We start from the raw sequence: 17,455 nt of genomic DNA on the forward strand, positions 1-17,455 counted from the left end.
AGAAGCGCGCTTCCTAGATAGACTCTTTGTGGCTTCAGCGCTAAGAGTTCAGAGTGCAGGACACAGAATGATCAGTTCAAGTGGCAGCAACCCAGGTTCAGGCTGGACATCAGGAGAAGCTTCCTCCCTGTCAGAGCAACACGGCAGTGGGACCAGCTGCCTGGAGAGGTGCGGGGCTCCCCCACACTGGAGGCATTCAAAGGCCATCTGAGTGGGATGGTGTGACTCGGTGTTCTGCAACAGCGGGGGCTGGACTGGATGGCCTTCATGGCCCCTTCCAACTCTACTGTTCTATGATTCTAAGCCAGGAGAGCTCTGTAGCTATTGGGAAACACAAGGGAGTATCCGTATCCAACAAAATAGGAGGAAGCCCAAGGATAGCAGAAGTTGACAGAAAACAGTCTTTCAAGGAGGGGAATCAGAGACCATCCTTTCTCTGCCAGTGGAAGCTGTACATGAGGTTTGCTGGGAGGGGAAGGAAGATGGAATAGATCCTCATGCAAGAAGGGCTGGCTGGCTAGCACCTTGAAAGGGGGCCATCTCCGTTTTGTGGCAGGTACAACTTGAATATATTATCATCCCTTAAGCATCCCATCACATTCCAGTGTGTGGCCAAGGAGAAACCAACGCCAGAATGGAGCTCTCCAGATGAGGAAGCAGGTTTATGTAAATGCAGCTGTTTGACATGTCTGACTCTGTGCTCCGTGGCTCCCACTGAATTCTGTGGGATCCAGAAGCGGGCTGCATCCGCAACAAAGCTGAGAGCTGGCATTAAAATGGATCTTTCAGATACTGTGTTTCCTAGGTCAGGGGGCAGCTTTGGCACCTCCCTCAACCTAGTCCCACCTCAGCTGTGCTTTCCTCTACATTCTGGGCCAAACAGTTGAGGAGGGAGGAATTTTCATATGGACTATGCAAGGCAGCGAAGAGTTCCATGATCCCGTTCATTCCACAGCTGCGAGACACTTCACATGTCATCTGCTTTGGTCCTAAACTTCTGAGAGAGAAGTGGGCTTTTAAAGGATGGAAAGGTGGAAGCATCCATTTTCTGCTTGTGTTTCACGAGTATCGGCAACTGTGAGATGCTGCTCTCCAGGTTTTCCAGCTTGTCGGCTTACCTCATATTATAGGACATAGGAATGAGGCTCAGAATGTCCTCTCCCCACCTCCAGATCTGTCCTTTAGATCATATGGATGCACCATTTATTTATTTATTAAATTTATAAACTGCACCAATAGAACTATATCGTCCTTTTCCATCCCAGCAACTCATGTAGGGAACTCAAGATAGTTCAGCCTTGCACCTTGCCATTTTCCCTTGGTTAGGGTTGATCTCAAAGGTTGTTACAGCCAGAAGCTGGTAAAATGATCAAAATGGTATTAAGCTCCAAAAAGTAGAAAGAAAAACCCTTTTCTTCCCCTGACTGCAAGGATAGTTTTTTTCTTCTTCTTGTGCAAAATGTGTGCCAATTAGATAGTTGCTAATGACTGCTTGTAAGGGTGTTGTGTAGGGAAGTATCCCTGACTTCCTCATAATCACCGAAGTATTGTCAAAATAAGAGCTTATCCAGATGATCAGTCAAATTAACCAGGGATACAGCAGGACTTTGCTGTTGGCTGTGTGTGTGAGGAGGTAACCTAGCTGATTTGTTTTCTGTGCCTACACATTTGCGCATTTGCATTTAAGCCACACTTGCACAAGGAGCATTAAAGCATAGTCCAGGGTAAGCAGACCTAACTTTGTAAACAGCCAGCAAACAATGTAGATCCAAGAGATGGCGTTGTGGCCTTTACAGAGGCTACAAGAGGTACCCATTGCAATCTTGCATATTTCTTCATTTAATTTATATCTCCTGTTGTTTCCTTGCGAGGAACTCAAGATGGCTTCCATAATCCTCCTCCTCATCTCCTCTCAATTTTATCCACACAACCACAAACCTTTGAGGTAGGCTAGGCTGAACATCTGTGGCTGGCCCACCCACCCACCCATTGTGCTCCACAGCTGGTCGGGACTCGAACCCAGAGCTCCCAGCTACCCTTGACAAGATGCCCTGATCTCACACAACATACAGCAGTAGGTACATGACGATGAAACAACAGCTTGGAGGCACCCAGATCTTCGTTGCCGCCTTCCCTGTGGGTTGTGATAATAGCTCCTTAGCTGTGTGTCTTCGCCACGCTTTCTCCCTCTGATGTAGCTGGGTTTGCACTGTACACCTTTTGAAGTCACATTACATATATTTACTCTTTGAAAAATCACTTTACGCTGCTGCCCTATTTTTAAAGTTCACATTTTATGGAAGAGCAATGCTAAAAACAATTTCTCCTCCCCCCCCTCCACAACTTAACCAGATCAGTTCAGCATTTGACATTTTACATGAATTCATTTGCATTTCATTTGTACATGTTTCTGCTTAATAGGTGGAATGTAAGAAAGCACAACCTAAGGAAGTGATGTTTCCACCAGGGACAAGAGGAAGGGCTCGCGGATTACCATATACCATGGATGCTTTTATGCTAGGGATGGGAATGCTGGGTAAGTGTGCAATAGACAAACAACTGGCAAGAATATATTTATGTTTTCTGTCTGTATTCCAAGGCTCTGAGGCACCTGAGTTGTCTTGTGCCACAGCTCAACTCAAAGCAAGACGATGCCTGTCTTTTTTGGTACAGAATGAGATTCAGAGGTCCAAAAACTGCGTGACTTGTGCAAGACACAACAGTGTGGCCAGTGGGGGTCCCAGGGATCCTTCTCCGTTTCAAAAGACAAAAGCATACTTATGCACCCTTTGGAATACCAAAATTTGCATTTAAATGGATGTTTCCAAAAGGGCATTCTTCTCACATTCACAAAAAAGTAGAATTATGGTTTAAAATGTTCATTTTTCCCTTTTTTAAAAGAGGAAGAAGAATTGAGTCACACATTCTTAAAGGTATCTTTGACAGTTCAGCATAGATAATTAAAAATCTTTGTGGCTTTAAATGGCATGCAAGATGGAGAAAGCATAATAGTGTAGGTTGTAGAAATAATTAGAAGTTCCAAGAAGAGAAGACGGTATTTGAAGCCAGACCATTGTGTCCAGAAAGTACTAATTAAACAGGATAAATGGTATTTAATGGTGAAATTCTATTTTTGTGGCAGGTCACCTTTGTTATAATTGGCTCTCATTTGTTTCTGCTTGGTTCTTCCTATGTTACCTGACAGCTGCTTGGTTTCTGGGTATAGGAGAGGAATATCCACCCACCTACTAACTTCTTCATCCCAAGAATTTGTCCATGGATTCTCCTCTCCTCTCTTTGCTTCATGTCATTGATTCAGTTTCTTGGCAACTTCTGCTCTTCTATCTAATCACTGGAAATGTTCTTGGCAGTGGAGTTCTCCCTCTACTGGGAAAGTACTGGTCCTTGCACCCTTCCTTGAAAGGAACTCCCTTACGGAAGTCGCTCAGACTTGCCACGTGTGTTTTTCCCTATCAATCCATCACCCTCTAAGTCCTCCAGGCTTACACTAAGCGAGGCTTAAGGCTCAGCGTAACCAGGCTTCCCACAGGGATCGTTGTTATGGCTGCCTCCTTTTGGAAGGGTGGAATCGGTGACGAAGCTGCCTCAGACAGGGACAGGCCGTAGGTCCGGTGAGGGCAGCCTGAATGATTCCAGCCCTACTTTGGTCCTGCCCTCCTCCCCCGTTTTGCTACTACAAGATGCGAGGGAACAAGACGTCGGTTTTTAGGGTGCAAGACCATTGTTCTCCAAGGGGTCTTCCTCTCATTTGGGCAGCTGAGGTCTCATTCAAAATCCTGCCGACATGCACAGGGCCATTTTGAATCCTTCCAAAGGGACTCTCCTCACTAGGAGGTGTCACACGATGGCAAAACTCTTTATTAGTTTGATGGGTCCCTGTGCAGCGGCTCTCCATGTCCCTGGGGGAATCATGGTCAACATACGTTCCTGCCTTCCAGATGCAGGCTTAAAATGAAAGTCCCACTCTTAGTGGGCCAGGCCATCACCTACAGGTACACCTCTCTCTCCTCCTCACACGTCCTAATCAGCCAACCCTTCAGATCACAGTTTGTCCTCTTGAAGTGTCATATCGCACAACTGCGGCTGTGGAGACTTCTCACAGGGCTGGCCAGATGTTGGAATACAAGCCTTTTGCCGCATCTCCTTTCTTTTCATCCAGTCCTACAGACATCCTTTACGGCCAATGCCAGGGCTTCCACCCATGAGAACAAAGAGACGTTTCCTTTCTACCCGAGTTGTTCTCTGTTGCTTATATTGATGGCAAAGAGTTGGAATGGGTCTGGAAAGCTAGGGCGCACCCCTAATCAGAAAGACAAGTTTAATCCCGAGGGCATGTTTGTGTCTCGGTTGTGTTTGGGTTATCTGTAGGATTATTTTAGCTGTAAAAATTGAGCTGATTAATGCAACCACAGGCTGGCACCTCCCACACTTAAAGGAAGTGTCGTGTGTGGTTTTGGCAGATCATCTCTTGCTTCACAGGTACCCGTTAGCACATGCAGAGTGCACGCCTTCATTAGGAGATCCAAATTGGTTCTGTTCCACTTGTTTTTGCAGGGTGGCTCCTAATGTGATCTTATTAGATTTTAAATCATCCTGACTTGTTCTGAATGAGTGATTGATTCATGATGAAGGCCAGATGCTTAAATATCTGTTCCAGCTTTTTGCTCTTGGTTTCTGCTTTGGTGACATCATTACAAAACAGCCGAGCTGCACCAGATAAGTCCAGGCCTCTCTGGCCCATAATGTGCACGGATCCCTAGTTGCCTCTAACAAGTCAGCTTCAAGGTCGACTGCTGTCAGAGGATTCTCCGTGTGCAATCAAAATCTTCCATTCCTGATGCGTCAGCTGCACAGCAGTGAAATCCCACCCATGAACAGAAGAAGGGTGTAATTAACTCATCAAGCAAAATTAGCATAGGGAGGCTGTGATGTGGTCTAATATTTAGCCAGGATTCCAAAGACCTTTCGTCGCATGATTCCATTGCTAATTCCCAAAGAATAAAATGAAGGAGAATTTAAAACACCCTTGAAAGCCTTTGTCTGCAGGTTTGAGGATCCTCTTCTCCAGATACTAGCGAGGGGAAGAGAAGCTCATCCTGGTGACTTGGTGAAAAATGCTTGCTTTAACTTGATGCTGAATTCCCTGCTTTTGAGTGACATCCCATCTGCCCCCTTCCAGGCCTGCTTCTGAGGGAATTATTGCAAAGCAAACAAACAAACAAGCAAACAAAAACAAATCATGGTCTTGATGCTTTGCCAAAAGAAAGGTGGGGGAACTTTTGTCGGAAGGATTAAGCCCTGCCTCTGCTCACGTGGGGTGCAGGTGGTTCACAAACAGGACACCAGGAGGATGTGGCCGCTGGAGTATAGTCTCGATTGGAGGCTTCCGCAGGTGAGTCTTGGTGGACTCACACCTGGTCCATTGCTAGGGGAGGTTTATACCTTCTCTCCAAACTGCTTGTTTTCTCAATCCACCCCCTCCCCGGGGAGCTAAAAAGAGGAAAAACTGGAAAGCCCTCCATTGGCATGAAAGAGAAGATCAGCAGAAAGCTCTGTTGTTAACATATCAGGGAGTTTGCCCTTTGGGTATTCCCAGATTCCATTCTGGTCTAAAAACCACAAATTATTCAGAAAGGATCGTGTTGCATTGGCTTATGGGTCCTACAAGAAAGACTAGAAGTTGTGGCTGCAAAGGTACACACTTGCAAGCTGCACCTACTCAGGTAATCCATTGCCAGCTCAATTCCATCACCCCTGAAGTCCCACTCTGCTGACATTTCTCCTAGAATTGTTGACCATCCTCTCCAGCACCGCAGGGAGCTGCAGTGCAATAAGAGAAACACTCTGTTTGGGGAATCCCTCAAGGAGAGGGAGCCCTAGTGAGACACAGAGCCCATTCTTGAGTCCTGGGCCCACATCCCTTTCTTGCGGTAGCCCTTTGAATGTGTGCTTTTGTTTTTCTTCCTTTGCTAAACCCCGTACAGAGGCAGGCCTCTTAGCTGTCATTGCCTGAAGCACAATACCTGGAGTTTTGAACTCCCCAGCCCCATTCCTTCCCAGGCTACAAAAAGCTCAGCCAGGGAAATTTATATCTCTGGACCACTGAAATACTACCTGATGTGCCCATCTAATTCCAGGAAATCTCTGGCTGACGTTTTAATATTGCTGTGGGAGCCAACCCCGGCTCTGCATTGGTGCACCCGTTCAACCTGTGTGGGTTGCATTCATGCATAAAAGAGGCTTGTGCCCTTCAAACAAAGTCATTCTTTTACGGGAGATGTGCCAGCAAGACAGCAAAGAAAGGAAGGCTCAGGAGCCATATTCCAAAGGCCCTCCCTGCCTTTAAGAGCCAGGAGAAACAAGCTCAGGCACCCACATCATGGATTTTAGTCGACATTTTTGCAGAGCAGAAAATAGAAAGGGGGCTGGGGGCCAGGCCGAGGAGGAGAGACGGCTCTGTTCTGTCCTGGGGAGCCAAACCCTCTCCAGCTCTTGCTCTTATCCCAAGGGTGTCATTTCCATGCCTCAGAAGGGGAGCCGGGAGCGCTTAGACATTTCAAATGTATTCTTGAGTTTGGTTTATTGGCTTGCCCCAAAACATGGCTCTCTGGATGTGTTCAACAACAGCTCCCATCATCCACTAGCCAAGCTGGGCAATTAAGGGAGTTTTCTAATTCAACACAAGTGAACAGCACCAGGTTGGGGGAGGCTGGTTGGAGACCTTCAGAAACACTGCAAGGGAAGACAGAAATTGTGAATGTGGGAAGCCCAGGTTCACTTCTGCATCATGAGTTATATGCCCTGAGGTTTTTTCCCTGCAAGGTCACAAGATAACACTTGATTTCCAGATCAAGGGAATAGGTGAGGCTTTGCTGGAGAGGCTGCAAGCACAGCTTCTGTCCTCTGCAACCCCGGGGAATTTCGCTGGCGATTCCGCCCAGCGTTCAAGTGACAGCATGGGGCATTTGTGAAAGTCCTTTAGTGACCACCCAAGGCAACCCCACATCACCCTAACCCAGTGAAACTTTATGTTCTGCCAAGATCTTTGGAACATAGAAAGCACCTTTAGATCGGGCCAGGCTAGTCCAAGAAAACTCTGCCGAGACTGGAAGCGTTGCTACCTGCCCTCTTCAACTGGATTTTCCAGGACTGAACCTGAGCGCACCTTTTGCCAGTGGGCTGCCCTGAGCTATAGTTCCTTCCCTGTTGCAGTGCTGGTGCGCATTTATGATGCTGCAGTTAAGCAGAGCAGGGGAATGGGAGAACGGTTTCTGGGTGGGGGAACAGCCGGAGCACTGCCCACATTCTCCTTCTAACGGGGAAGTCTGCAGGCAGCGGATCAGGCCCTGCGACTCGCAATCCTTGCCGTTCCTGAGCAGTTTCGGCTGCATCTTACATGCGTATCGCAGGGTGCGAGGCTTGATGTTAACGGTACATTACATGGATGGGTGCGGGCTGGGGGTATTCTTACGATGGGAAACAGCAGCAGACCGAAGGGTAAACCAACTCAGCTGTTACATTTCAAAGGGTCTGAACATGTCTGGCCTCTGATCCTTGATTTCAAAATCGATAGAAACAAATTATTCTTTCCTCCACACAACGGAGCGATGCCTGGCAGTTCAGCTGCTTTGTTATCTAAGAGTCAGGCGGATGTCAGGATCAGCAGGTCTCCAGGTTCACTCTCCAAACTCCAGCATCTGGAAAGGTGGGTCGGGCTGGGGGGTTGCCCCATCCGCGTGGTGGCAGGTTTGGCATGTTTTTCCAGAGCCAGTGTGTCTCACGGTGGTACGTAGCAACAGAAACACTTTTCTGGGTCTGCAAACTTCTCTCCCGACGCAGAAGCAACACCAGGACTTTCTTCTCCATCTGAATAGCCCTGGCTCGTTACTGGAGCTGCGCCTGGGCTAAGAATCAAACAATGGAGGGCCACTAGGACTTCAGGAGTACACAGAAAAAGCCAGTGGTAATTATAGGCCTTGCTGGTTACATCTGTGTTATGCCTGTTAAATGTTCACAAGATACATTTATCTCCAGACCGGTGGCCAGCTCTGTAAGGCTTCCTCTCTTCTGGAAGTTGGGGGGAAGGGGTGAGCAGGCAGAAGCACCTCCCTCCTCCTCCAAAACAAATCCTCATGTTTTACACTCTGTCCTCTAGCCCAATATTTTGGGATCATAGTTCCCCTGCTCCACAGATTCTATCAGTTGACTTATAGAGATCCAATACATTTCTAGTATGACTTTTTGTAAAGACATACATGTAAAAAGACACCCAAGACAATTTATAGTTTTTAAATAGTAAAACAGTCCCTCATGCAAAAATAGAAGATCGTTCTCTCAGGTTGAGTGAAGGTCTGTTCAGGATCTGGTGGCCCATGCTCCCCAGCCTGGGCTTTCTCATTTCTGACTCCTCTCAGAGCATTTAGGGAGGCTGGAAGGGGGACAGCCCTAACAGTCCTCTCCGGACATTGTTTGGGCCTTCGGACACCACTCGCGCCAAATCTTCTTTGCCCAGGAAAGGTGCTGAGCAGCCCCTGTGCTTAGAGTGTTTCCCAGAGCGCCCTCGGAAGACGAGCTCTTCAGCCTTGATCTAGCACGTTGTGTTGACTCTCGTGCAACCTGCTCTCCATTTCAAGGACCTTAAGGAAGGTGCCTCCTGGGGATTCCCACTCCTGTACCGGGGGTGGGGGGGTGTGCAGGGTGTCACCGTCGGGCTGAAATGCTGGCACCAGAAGGAAGTGGTAGCAGCCATCGGAGGCCGGTGCATGCACACCCCCGTTTGAATCCCCCACCATGTCCAGTGCAAGCCAAGAAGGAAGCCCTGGAGATGAGCTGTTGCTGGAGCCAAGAGGGACCCCAGAACTCCAACTGCGAGTTGCCCCGAAGTTGCAGGAGAAAGAGGGAGGGCCCTCTTCTTTCCTAGCCTCATCCATCACCCCAAGGAACATGAGCCTCTTTCAAGACAGAGTGCCAACTTTGCAATGAAATGGTGTGGAGTCCCAAGACATGATCCTCCCGGGGTGTCGGGCCTTGTGATCTAGAGATCAGTGGCAGCCCCGCAAACACAGGATCGCAGCCAACTGTGGCCCCTCCCTCCAGAAGGAAGAGCAGGACACGTTCCAGCATTGCTGCCTCTGATGAGCAAGGGAGGGAAGGGTGGGGAAGAAGTTATGTTGTGAAAAGCACGTTTGATTGTTGATTTAGGCCTGTCCTTTCATGGGTAGGAAGTTCTCTCTTCAAAGGAGGTAATCGAGGCAAAGCCTTGATTTTTCAGTTTAGTGACAAGAGATAATTACTGCAAGATTGATCATTCGCCAGAAGTACTGAAGCAAATAAATTGCTCAGTACCCATTGCAAGGCGAGAATGGCGGCTAAATGGGAAATGGCGGCTAGGCTGGCCAGCCCATAATTTGGCTTGATGAAGCATCCACATGGGCATGGTGTTAATGTGCTATTGATATTCAGCTAGCCAATTTCCCCCCTTGCAGCTCAGGCTCTGACTCGTTAGAGCAGAGCTGGGCATCACGGCAGCAAATGAAGAGGAAAATTGAAGTAATGTTGTATTATAAATTTATGATTTCATCTGCCTGACCTCGAGAAATGTTCTGCGATGGGATATATGGATGAGAACCACTATCCAGTCAGCTGTATATTTTGTCTTTGTTGTTGGAAGTGATGGGGTTTCAAGGAGGTGGGGAGCACGGTGCTCTGGGTGCGGGGAGTGACACAGGTGTTGTTATTGTGTTCGCTGATCCCACTTGATTGGCGTCAAGCCTTTCTTTCTCATTTAAATTGGAGGAAGTTTTGTACGTTGTGCTTTTCTGGGCCCGTGGTTCTTCTGATTCAGGTTATCTCACCAATTTAAGACTCCCAGCAGATAAAAGTATTGCAGGTAGGAACTGGAATTCAAGGGTTGAGTCACACAAAGTGTAGTCTTTGTACTGCACCCTGGGAAACTGCCTGAACAATGTGCTGATTATGTAAGGTTACCTTTCCCCTGACCCATTTTAAATAGGACAGCCCATTTTTAGAGAGAGGGTCAATATGAGAGGCTCCTGAATCTCCCCCAGGAAGAATCTTCCTCCTTTTGCATTGTTTTTTCCCTTTCTCTGACATTTCAGGGTGGTATCAATAAGGCAAGCATCATCTGGATTTGCCACGCCGTAATTTGGAAGAGGGGAAAGGATTAGCCATTTCCCTCCCACCAGTGCTCAGGTGGCCTTCCTCCCCCTCAAACAGGGCTTGGCAATTGGTTGCCCTGCTGATGTTCTGGCCCACGGCTCCCTTCAGCCCCACCAGCGTAGTCGGTGTGCAGTGATCGTGCGAATTGTAAGGAACAGTTTCCCCGAGTTGTTTTCCTGTCGAAACTGACGATGAGGTTAAATTGCATGTATCTGCATGTGACGTCTAGTTTGGACTAAAAGACTATCATTTCCGCCATGTTGCTCTGTGCCCTGGTAGCCGAATGGATTTGCATGTGGCCTGGCACACCTTGAACAGCTTGCACAGAGCGGGCTGGAGGAGACAGCAGACAAGGGCACCAAGGTGCCGCTCCCGCCCGCCGAACCCATCCTGACAGTACTGAGCCTGCCGCGATCCTCAACACCCGCAACATCAAGAAGCCTGACACCATCCCCATCATCTGGAGGGCAGTGTCTCCAACCACGATTTCATACAGTTGCTGGCCCTGTCTGGCTCCGCAGGTGATGCTCCTGTCACCTCTCAGGTCCTGGCCCCACCTTCGGAGGAGGTGGGTGGTCCTTGGAGCGGACCCTTGGATGGAAACCACCTTTGAGCTTGAGCTGGAACAGCAACAAGACCAGGACATGGACCAGTCTTTGATGCCATACGCCCCAAGGACTCCCCGCTGGTGGCAACCCCATTTCTCCCCACACATCTGCAAGCCATCTAGCAGACAGGTGAGGCCCCCTCTGCAGCACCCTCCACACCCAGGGTGTCTCCTTCCTTTTCCAGCACCCCAAACCAGACTTGGTTATCACTGAGTCAGTGCCTCGCTGCTTCCAGAAAGAATGCTTGGTGCCACTGGCCTGGGAGGGCTGCCACCTGGATGGGATGGCACCGGGGGTCTGCGTGATGTTGGCACGTGGACTCTGGTTCTCCAGCTATGAGGCCACCGTGGCCTGATACCAGTTGTTCTTCTGGGTCAAGAGTGGGGCCATGTGTGAATATCTGCTTGATGGCTATGGGGAAGTGGCCTGGGGTTCCAAATGGAGGCCTCGCAGCTCTCCCATCGGCAGATTGCAGCTACATGGAACCATGTGCATTGTGCCTCTAAGGCCATGATTCCTGGAGAACCGCTGCTAGCCATCTGCAAGGTCCCGATCGCCTTCCAGCCATCCCCACACAGGCACCATGTCCAGTAGCCATGAGTAACACAACTGTGGTGTTTTACATGAACAAGCAGGGCGGCACCTGGTCCGTCCGGCAGATGAAACTGGGCCTGGCACATCAGCAGGGACATAACCCTCACAGCCATCCATGTGGCGAGCATGAGCAACGCTGCAGAAGACACCCTCAGCCGCATGAGCCTTGACACGTGGCAGCTGAGTATGGAGACTCTCTGTGACCTCTTCAACACCTGGGGTGCATCCTCAGTCAGCCTCTTCGCCACATGACCTGTGTGAGCTTCTGTCAGGTGGGACAGAGGATTAGCGCTCTGGGGAACAGCTTTCTCCTCCAATGGTGGTGTCTCTATTCTACGTTTCCCCCTTTCCCCTCTGATCATGAGGCTACTTGCAAAGATCGAGAAGGACAGGGCAGACTACATATTGATCACTTAACGGTGGCCAAGACAGCTGTGGTTTCCCAGGCTCCTCCAACTCCCACTCTGACCTCATCTCACAGGACCAAGATCTTCTCCACCCCAGCCTTGAGACCCTGCGACTCATGGCACGGTACAGCACCCCATAGATCCCGTGGCAGACACTCTGCCTCAGAAAGTTACATCCATCCTTGATGCAGTCCTCAAACCGGGCAGAAGGAAGTCCTGCCTGGCAAAATGGGATGCCTTCGTGCATCAGGAGAACCTCAACCCACAAGACCCCACTGTTGAGCCTGTCCTCCGCTTCTTTCAGGTACTCTTCAAGAAAGGCCTGAAACCTTCATCAGGGAGTGTCTGGCAGCAATCTCCTTCTTCCACTCACCAATATAAGAAGCCCCAGTTCTTTTTCACACCCTCTATCCTGCTGGTTTCTGAGGGGCCTCCAGAACCTGGCCCTCACCATCTGACCTTGCATGCAAGCATGGAGTCTCTTGACCAAACTGCAGGCCCTACTCAAGAAGCCCTTCAAGTCACTGGCCATGACTGACTTCTTCTGGAAGGTTGCCTTCTTAGTGGCCATCACATCAGCCAGATGGACCAGTACGCTGTCTGCCCCCCAGGTAGACCTCCGCCCCACCTTGCCTTCCACAGAGATGAAGCAGTGCGCCAACCAGAACCAGCCTTCCTCCCCAAGGTCGTGTCGGCATTCCACCTCAACCAGTCCTTCCAGCCTTCTCGCCATTCCTGCAGCCTGATGGAGTCCACCCTGTACTTGCTAGATCTCTGAAGGGCCCTCACCGTCTCCCGTTCCAAGTCAGCATCCTTCTGCCGCTCACTGAGACTCTTCGTCTGCTCTGGTGGACCCACCCTCTGCTCAGAGACTGGCAAACTAGGTCACAAGTACCATCTCACCGCCCTGGCATGCAAGAGAGCCTGCCTTCAGCTCACAGCCCCCGGAAGGACTCCCCCAATCCGAACAAAGCCCATGTCCATGGCCTGCCTCTCAGCAATATCCCTGTAAGAAGTACGCAGGGCTTCCATGGAGTTCATGCCCTCAGCATTAGTCAGACGCTATTGCCTGGGCATCCACGCAAGGATCATCCAAAGTTCTCCCAAACAGATGCATAGCCATAGACACTTCCTGACAACCACACAGGTGTAAATGCACAGATGTCCACTCAAAGAACAACCGTTTCAGGTAAACAACCTGGCTTGTCATCAGCACATCTCTTGCCTTTTTCCTTCCCAACAGAGCTAAGCAGATGGCTCTTGAAACGCAGTCCTTCCTTTGAGCTAGACGTGGCTTTATGATCATGATTCCTAAGAAGGCTATTTGCAAGTAGTATCCATCAAAGTCACAGTTCCTCGGGTTTGTGGGCGCAGCTCTTGCCCATGTGAAGAGTTAATTCCAAGCTGAAGAATCCCCCTTCCCTTCCTTCCTTCCCCAGAGGCTTCACTCCACCTGCAGGGAGATCCACAATGCTTGTGGGCCAGATGGTGGGAACGCTGGACGGTACCTATTTGGGCTGTTTGTTTGGCTTGGCACCAGTTCCCTGGGTTAATGAATTCACCCCCTCCTCCCCAGCCCGTCCCCGTCCTATACTGCCTCCACGCCTGCGGCAGTTCGGTTCTCAGCAGCTGGCTGACAACTCTCACTCATTAACCTTGACACCTCCGTGCCGTGCTTCAGCCCCTCTCCTCCCCGTCGCGCTCTCGTTCGGAGCCTGGACGGGGAATGTTGCGTTCAGAGGCAAATGGGCCGCATCTGTGCACGCAGAAGAAGCAGTTCCCCAAGGAGGATGCCCGTTGCTTCCCAGCCTGACTCACAGCTTTGACCTTGCCTCCTCCCCATCGGCCTTGGAGGAGCGCAAGCTGCGAGCCACATCCAGGTTATTTTTTTATTTATTGGATGTGTTTAAAAAGCCACCCACTAACCTCACGTTCTCTGGGCAACCATTACAACAATAAGTACCAATAAAATATGATCAAATAAAACCAATGCAATTTTAAAATCAGGCTAAAACAAAGCAGGATAGAATATCGTATGCATAATTAAATACAAAGAGGAAACATAACATATTAAAACAGTGCAATCGGCGGAATGTCTGCATAGCACCATGGGCTTGCCAAAAAAGGAAGTTTTTGCCATAATAGCATTCATTGCAATCAAAAGCACATCTCAGAGTAGTTTGGAACAGTTTAATTTATTAAACTGTTCAATGCATGAAAGAAATTAATGCATCCCAGATACGAGCCCCCAGGACTCCTTGCAACAGTCTCATTTTTGCTACCTTCCAAAAGCACAGGAAGAAGTGGAACCAGGAAAATCTCCACGACTCCATCAGCACCGTCCCTCAGAAGGGCTTGTCTCATGACTGCCTGTTCCAGACAGAACAAGGTGTCCCGTGCTCATTTTGACACTCAGATTTCTCTCTCTTCGTTCCTGTTATAATCCCCTTTGATTTATTTGCAGGAAAACCAGGCTGCATGTATATATATTAAAAAAAGCTACTATTATTCGTTTATTTTCTGCCACAGATATAGTCTGCCATATATATGCAAGCAATGGTGGAAGTCCTCGTACATAAAACCCAGAGCTCTGCTACTGCGTAAAAAATAACTGAATTTGTTCAGCTATTTCTGGCCCACCCCTCCTAAAAAGTCCGAGGCAATTTGCCTTCCCCCGAATTTTTTTTTAACAAAATACAAGGGGAAATTGCAGAAAAGAACAAAAGCACTATCAGAAAGGAGAAACTAGTTGCAGAAGAGCAGCAGGTAAAAACAACTGTGGGAAGTGAGAACTCGGAGAAGTAGGAAGAGAGTACTTGGATTTCTGAAGAGTAGTATCTCAGTTGAACAGAATGGGGGGGGGAGCAATAAATGTCCTCATCTCAGACACAGAGAAAGTCATGATGTTTGTAGGTGCTCCATAATGGCCAGCCCTTGTCAGACAGACCATCTGAAACACTTTTCAGCACAGGACACTGTCTCATACGGAGGCCGGCCACTGCTCCATGATATTTTTGGCATAGAATAGGAGCATAGGACCTTCGACCAGCAAAGCAGGCAATCTGGAGCTGGGGACAGTAGCGTGGTAGGCCAGCAAACCTGAAAGGACTGGGGAAGGGTGTTCTCCACTTTAATCAACACCAGAGGTGTGGTTTCTAAATAAACTTCCAAGGAAATGTTGTTGTTAGTCGCGAAGTCATGTCCAACCCATCACAACCCCATGGACAACATTCCTCCAGGCCTTCCTGTCCCCCACCTTCCCCCGGAGTCCACTCAAGCTCACGCCGACTGCTTCAGTGACCCCATCCAGCCACCTCATCCTCTGCCGTCCCTTCCTTCTTTTGCCATCTATTGTTCCCAGCATTGGACTTTTCTCCAGGACGTCCTTCCTTCTCATTGGGTGGCCAAAGTATTATTGCATGGATTTGGGGTAAATTGAAGGATTTCTCAGCAAACACATGTTTGCACAGTAGAGGAGGAAAGCGGGACGGGGTTGGCAACAAGGGAGGGCCTATCCCATCCTGTATCATCCGGTTCCCCCAGGGCAATATCTCTTATATTATCTTAGCAGGCTGAAAGCTATTAAAACCTACCAGAGGAAGAAAATCTTCAGGTTTACCTGTGGACAGGTCCAGCCTGCCCCTTGGTTTTCTAAAGGGTATACACATTTCTCTTGCTTTGCTGAGTTCTGCTCTCAACCCCCCCCCCCCCGCCAATAGTTGTGTGAAGGTTCAGGGTCTTCTGTCTCTTCTCCACGAAAACTCGGTAGGATCACTCAGTTGAATTTTAGCATCCTATAAAATTAGAACTCTGGGTCTTTCCGGCTCCTTGATCTTGCTCCGTCTGACTCTTGGATGTGTTAACAGTTGTCCTTCACACTCTTGGGATGAAGCATTACTAGTACCTTAATCTCCAACTGTCAATAGTTCTGAAGCAAAGTACATTTGTTGTAAGCTCTCCAAATGTCAGAGCAAACCTGTGTTATGTGTTTAGCCTTAGTGTTTGGCATTTGCTCTTCCCAGCTGAGAAATGTAGGCAGAGTCTTGGTCTGGAGTTGCTGTAGTGCATTTTAATTACGGGTGGCAGGCCTCAAACGTGAAGCAAGAGGGGAAACGTCAAGCGAGCGATACCATTCTCTGGGCCTTTCATTTGTATGTTTTCATGTTCCGGGATAAACCCACCGTTTTGCTGCAATCATGGGTGGCAAGGTAGTGACAGTGCCGCTTTCTTGCACTCCTATTTGCAGTGTCTGGAATATAATGCAGACCTGTATTCGTGTAAGGATTGTTCAGTACACCTGGACCTTACTCTACCTGGACACCACGCTCCACATCTGAGGCCTTCCTCAAAGTGCCATGTCCAAGGGAGACCTGGAAGGCAGAAGCAAGGAAAAATGCCTTCTTAATATTTTTTGGCTTGCCTGGTGCCAACTCTGCTTTCTTTTCAACCCCACGTTAAGACTGCCCTTTATACTCAAGTACTGAATGGCTTTAAAGAGCATGGGGATCCGGGCTGCTATCGGCAGAGTTCTTCGATTTTGTTTTCTTCTTTTAGCAAATTTAGCTGCATTGGACTTCTTTTACTGCCTCAGATTGCTTTAAATGTGGTGCTAAAATGTTATGCTGTTTTGATTGTGCGCGTGTGTTTTATGGTGTTGCATAAATCACTGTGACTCACTCGGAGAGCTTCAGCTATTGGGTGGCCTATAAAAGAAACAGATGAATATACTCTGTGTAGCTCTCTGAACACACTGAAGTCTTGTATAAATGCCACAGCCAACATCCAAGTCAACACTAGCACAAATTCAAATGATGTTGCACTATTGTAAGTGATCTGTAGCACAACACCAACAGAGAATGGAACAGGTTCCTATGGAAAATCCATTTGTTTGATGTTTTAAAGTGAGGAAGCTGGTCCAGGCACCTTACTTTAGATTTGAAAATATTTAAGAAACGGAACCACCTATGTCAAAGATGGTTGTAAACCATCCCAAGACTTTTAAGTATGGGACGGTGTAGAAAAGTTTCCAATAAATAAATATAGAGTTAATTGAATAGGATAATGAAATATGGAGGCAGAATATTAAGGAAAGCTTACACTCCCCTTCTTGGGAGACAGGAGAGGGAAGAAGCTGCTTCAGTAAGGTGGTTTTGTTCCCACAGCAGAAGCAGCTCTTGTCTAAGGAATACGCTTGAGGCATATGCAAGGCAATGTAGCATCGAGGCAGTTATCCCTGGTGTTCTTCCTAACAAGTAAAAGACCACAGGGCCTTCCAGAATCCATTCTAGCTTTTGAAGACTGGGAAAATTCACTACACTACCTGTTGAACTACCTCTTTGCTGTTCTTCCAGGAGGCAAAGCCAGCACCCATTTGCACAGCTGACACTGTTGGTGCTCCACTAAAGGCTGCTTATGCCTGTGCAACATAATTTACATTGATGCCGATGCTGACTACCCTAAACATTTACTTAGAATTAATTGGGCATAGAGAGAATAAACGATCTAATGCTTTGTACACAAGTCAATTTTCTTCTTTGCCTGTCTTTGTAATTGTTTACATGTGTGATAAGAGCCAATATTTTAAAATGTTCTCTCTCTCTCTCTCTCTCTCTCTCTCTCTCTCTCTCTCTCTCTCTCTCTCTCCCC

The 17,455-nt window shown here is 48.4% G+C and overlaps 1 protein-coding gene across 19 annotated transcripts in view; it reads left to right on the forward strand.

The window, feature by feature from the left end:
• The window catches only part of MSI2 (musashi RNA binding protein 2), a 437,270-nt gene that overhangs the window by 327,772 nt on the left and 92,043 nt on the right, over window positions 1-17,455 (forward strand). For all 19 annotated transcript variants that reach the window (XM_044430042.1, XM_044430028.1, XM_044430029.1 and 16 more), the window contains one exon: window positions 2,422-2,536. In XM_044430042.1, coding sequence (XP_044285977.1) covers window positions 2,422-2,536 — 115 coding nt within the window. The remainder of the gene's footprint in view (window positions 1-2,421; window positions 2,537-17,455) is intronic.

Source organism: Varanus komodoensis, unplaced genomic scaffold, assembly GCF_004798865.1.
Source record: "Varanus komodoensis strain SLA01 unplaced genomic scaffold, ASM479886v1 scaffold20_1, whole genome shotgun sequence".
In the NCBI taxonomy this organism is placed as follows: Eukaryota; Metazoa; Chordata; class Lepidosauria; order Squamata; family Varanidae; genus Varanus; species Varanus komodoensis.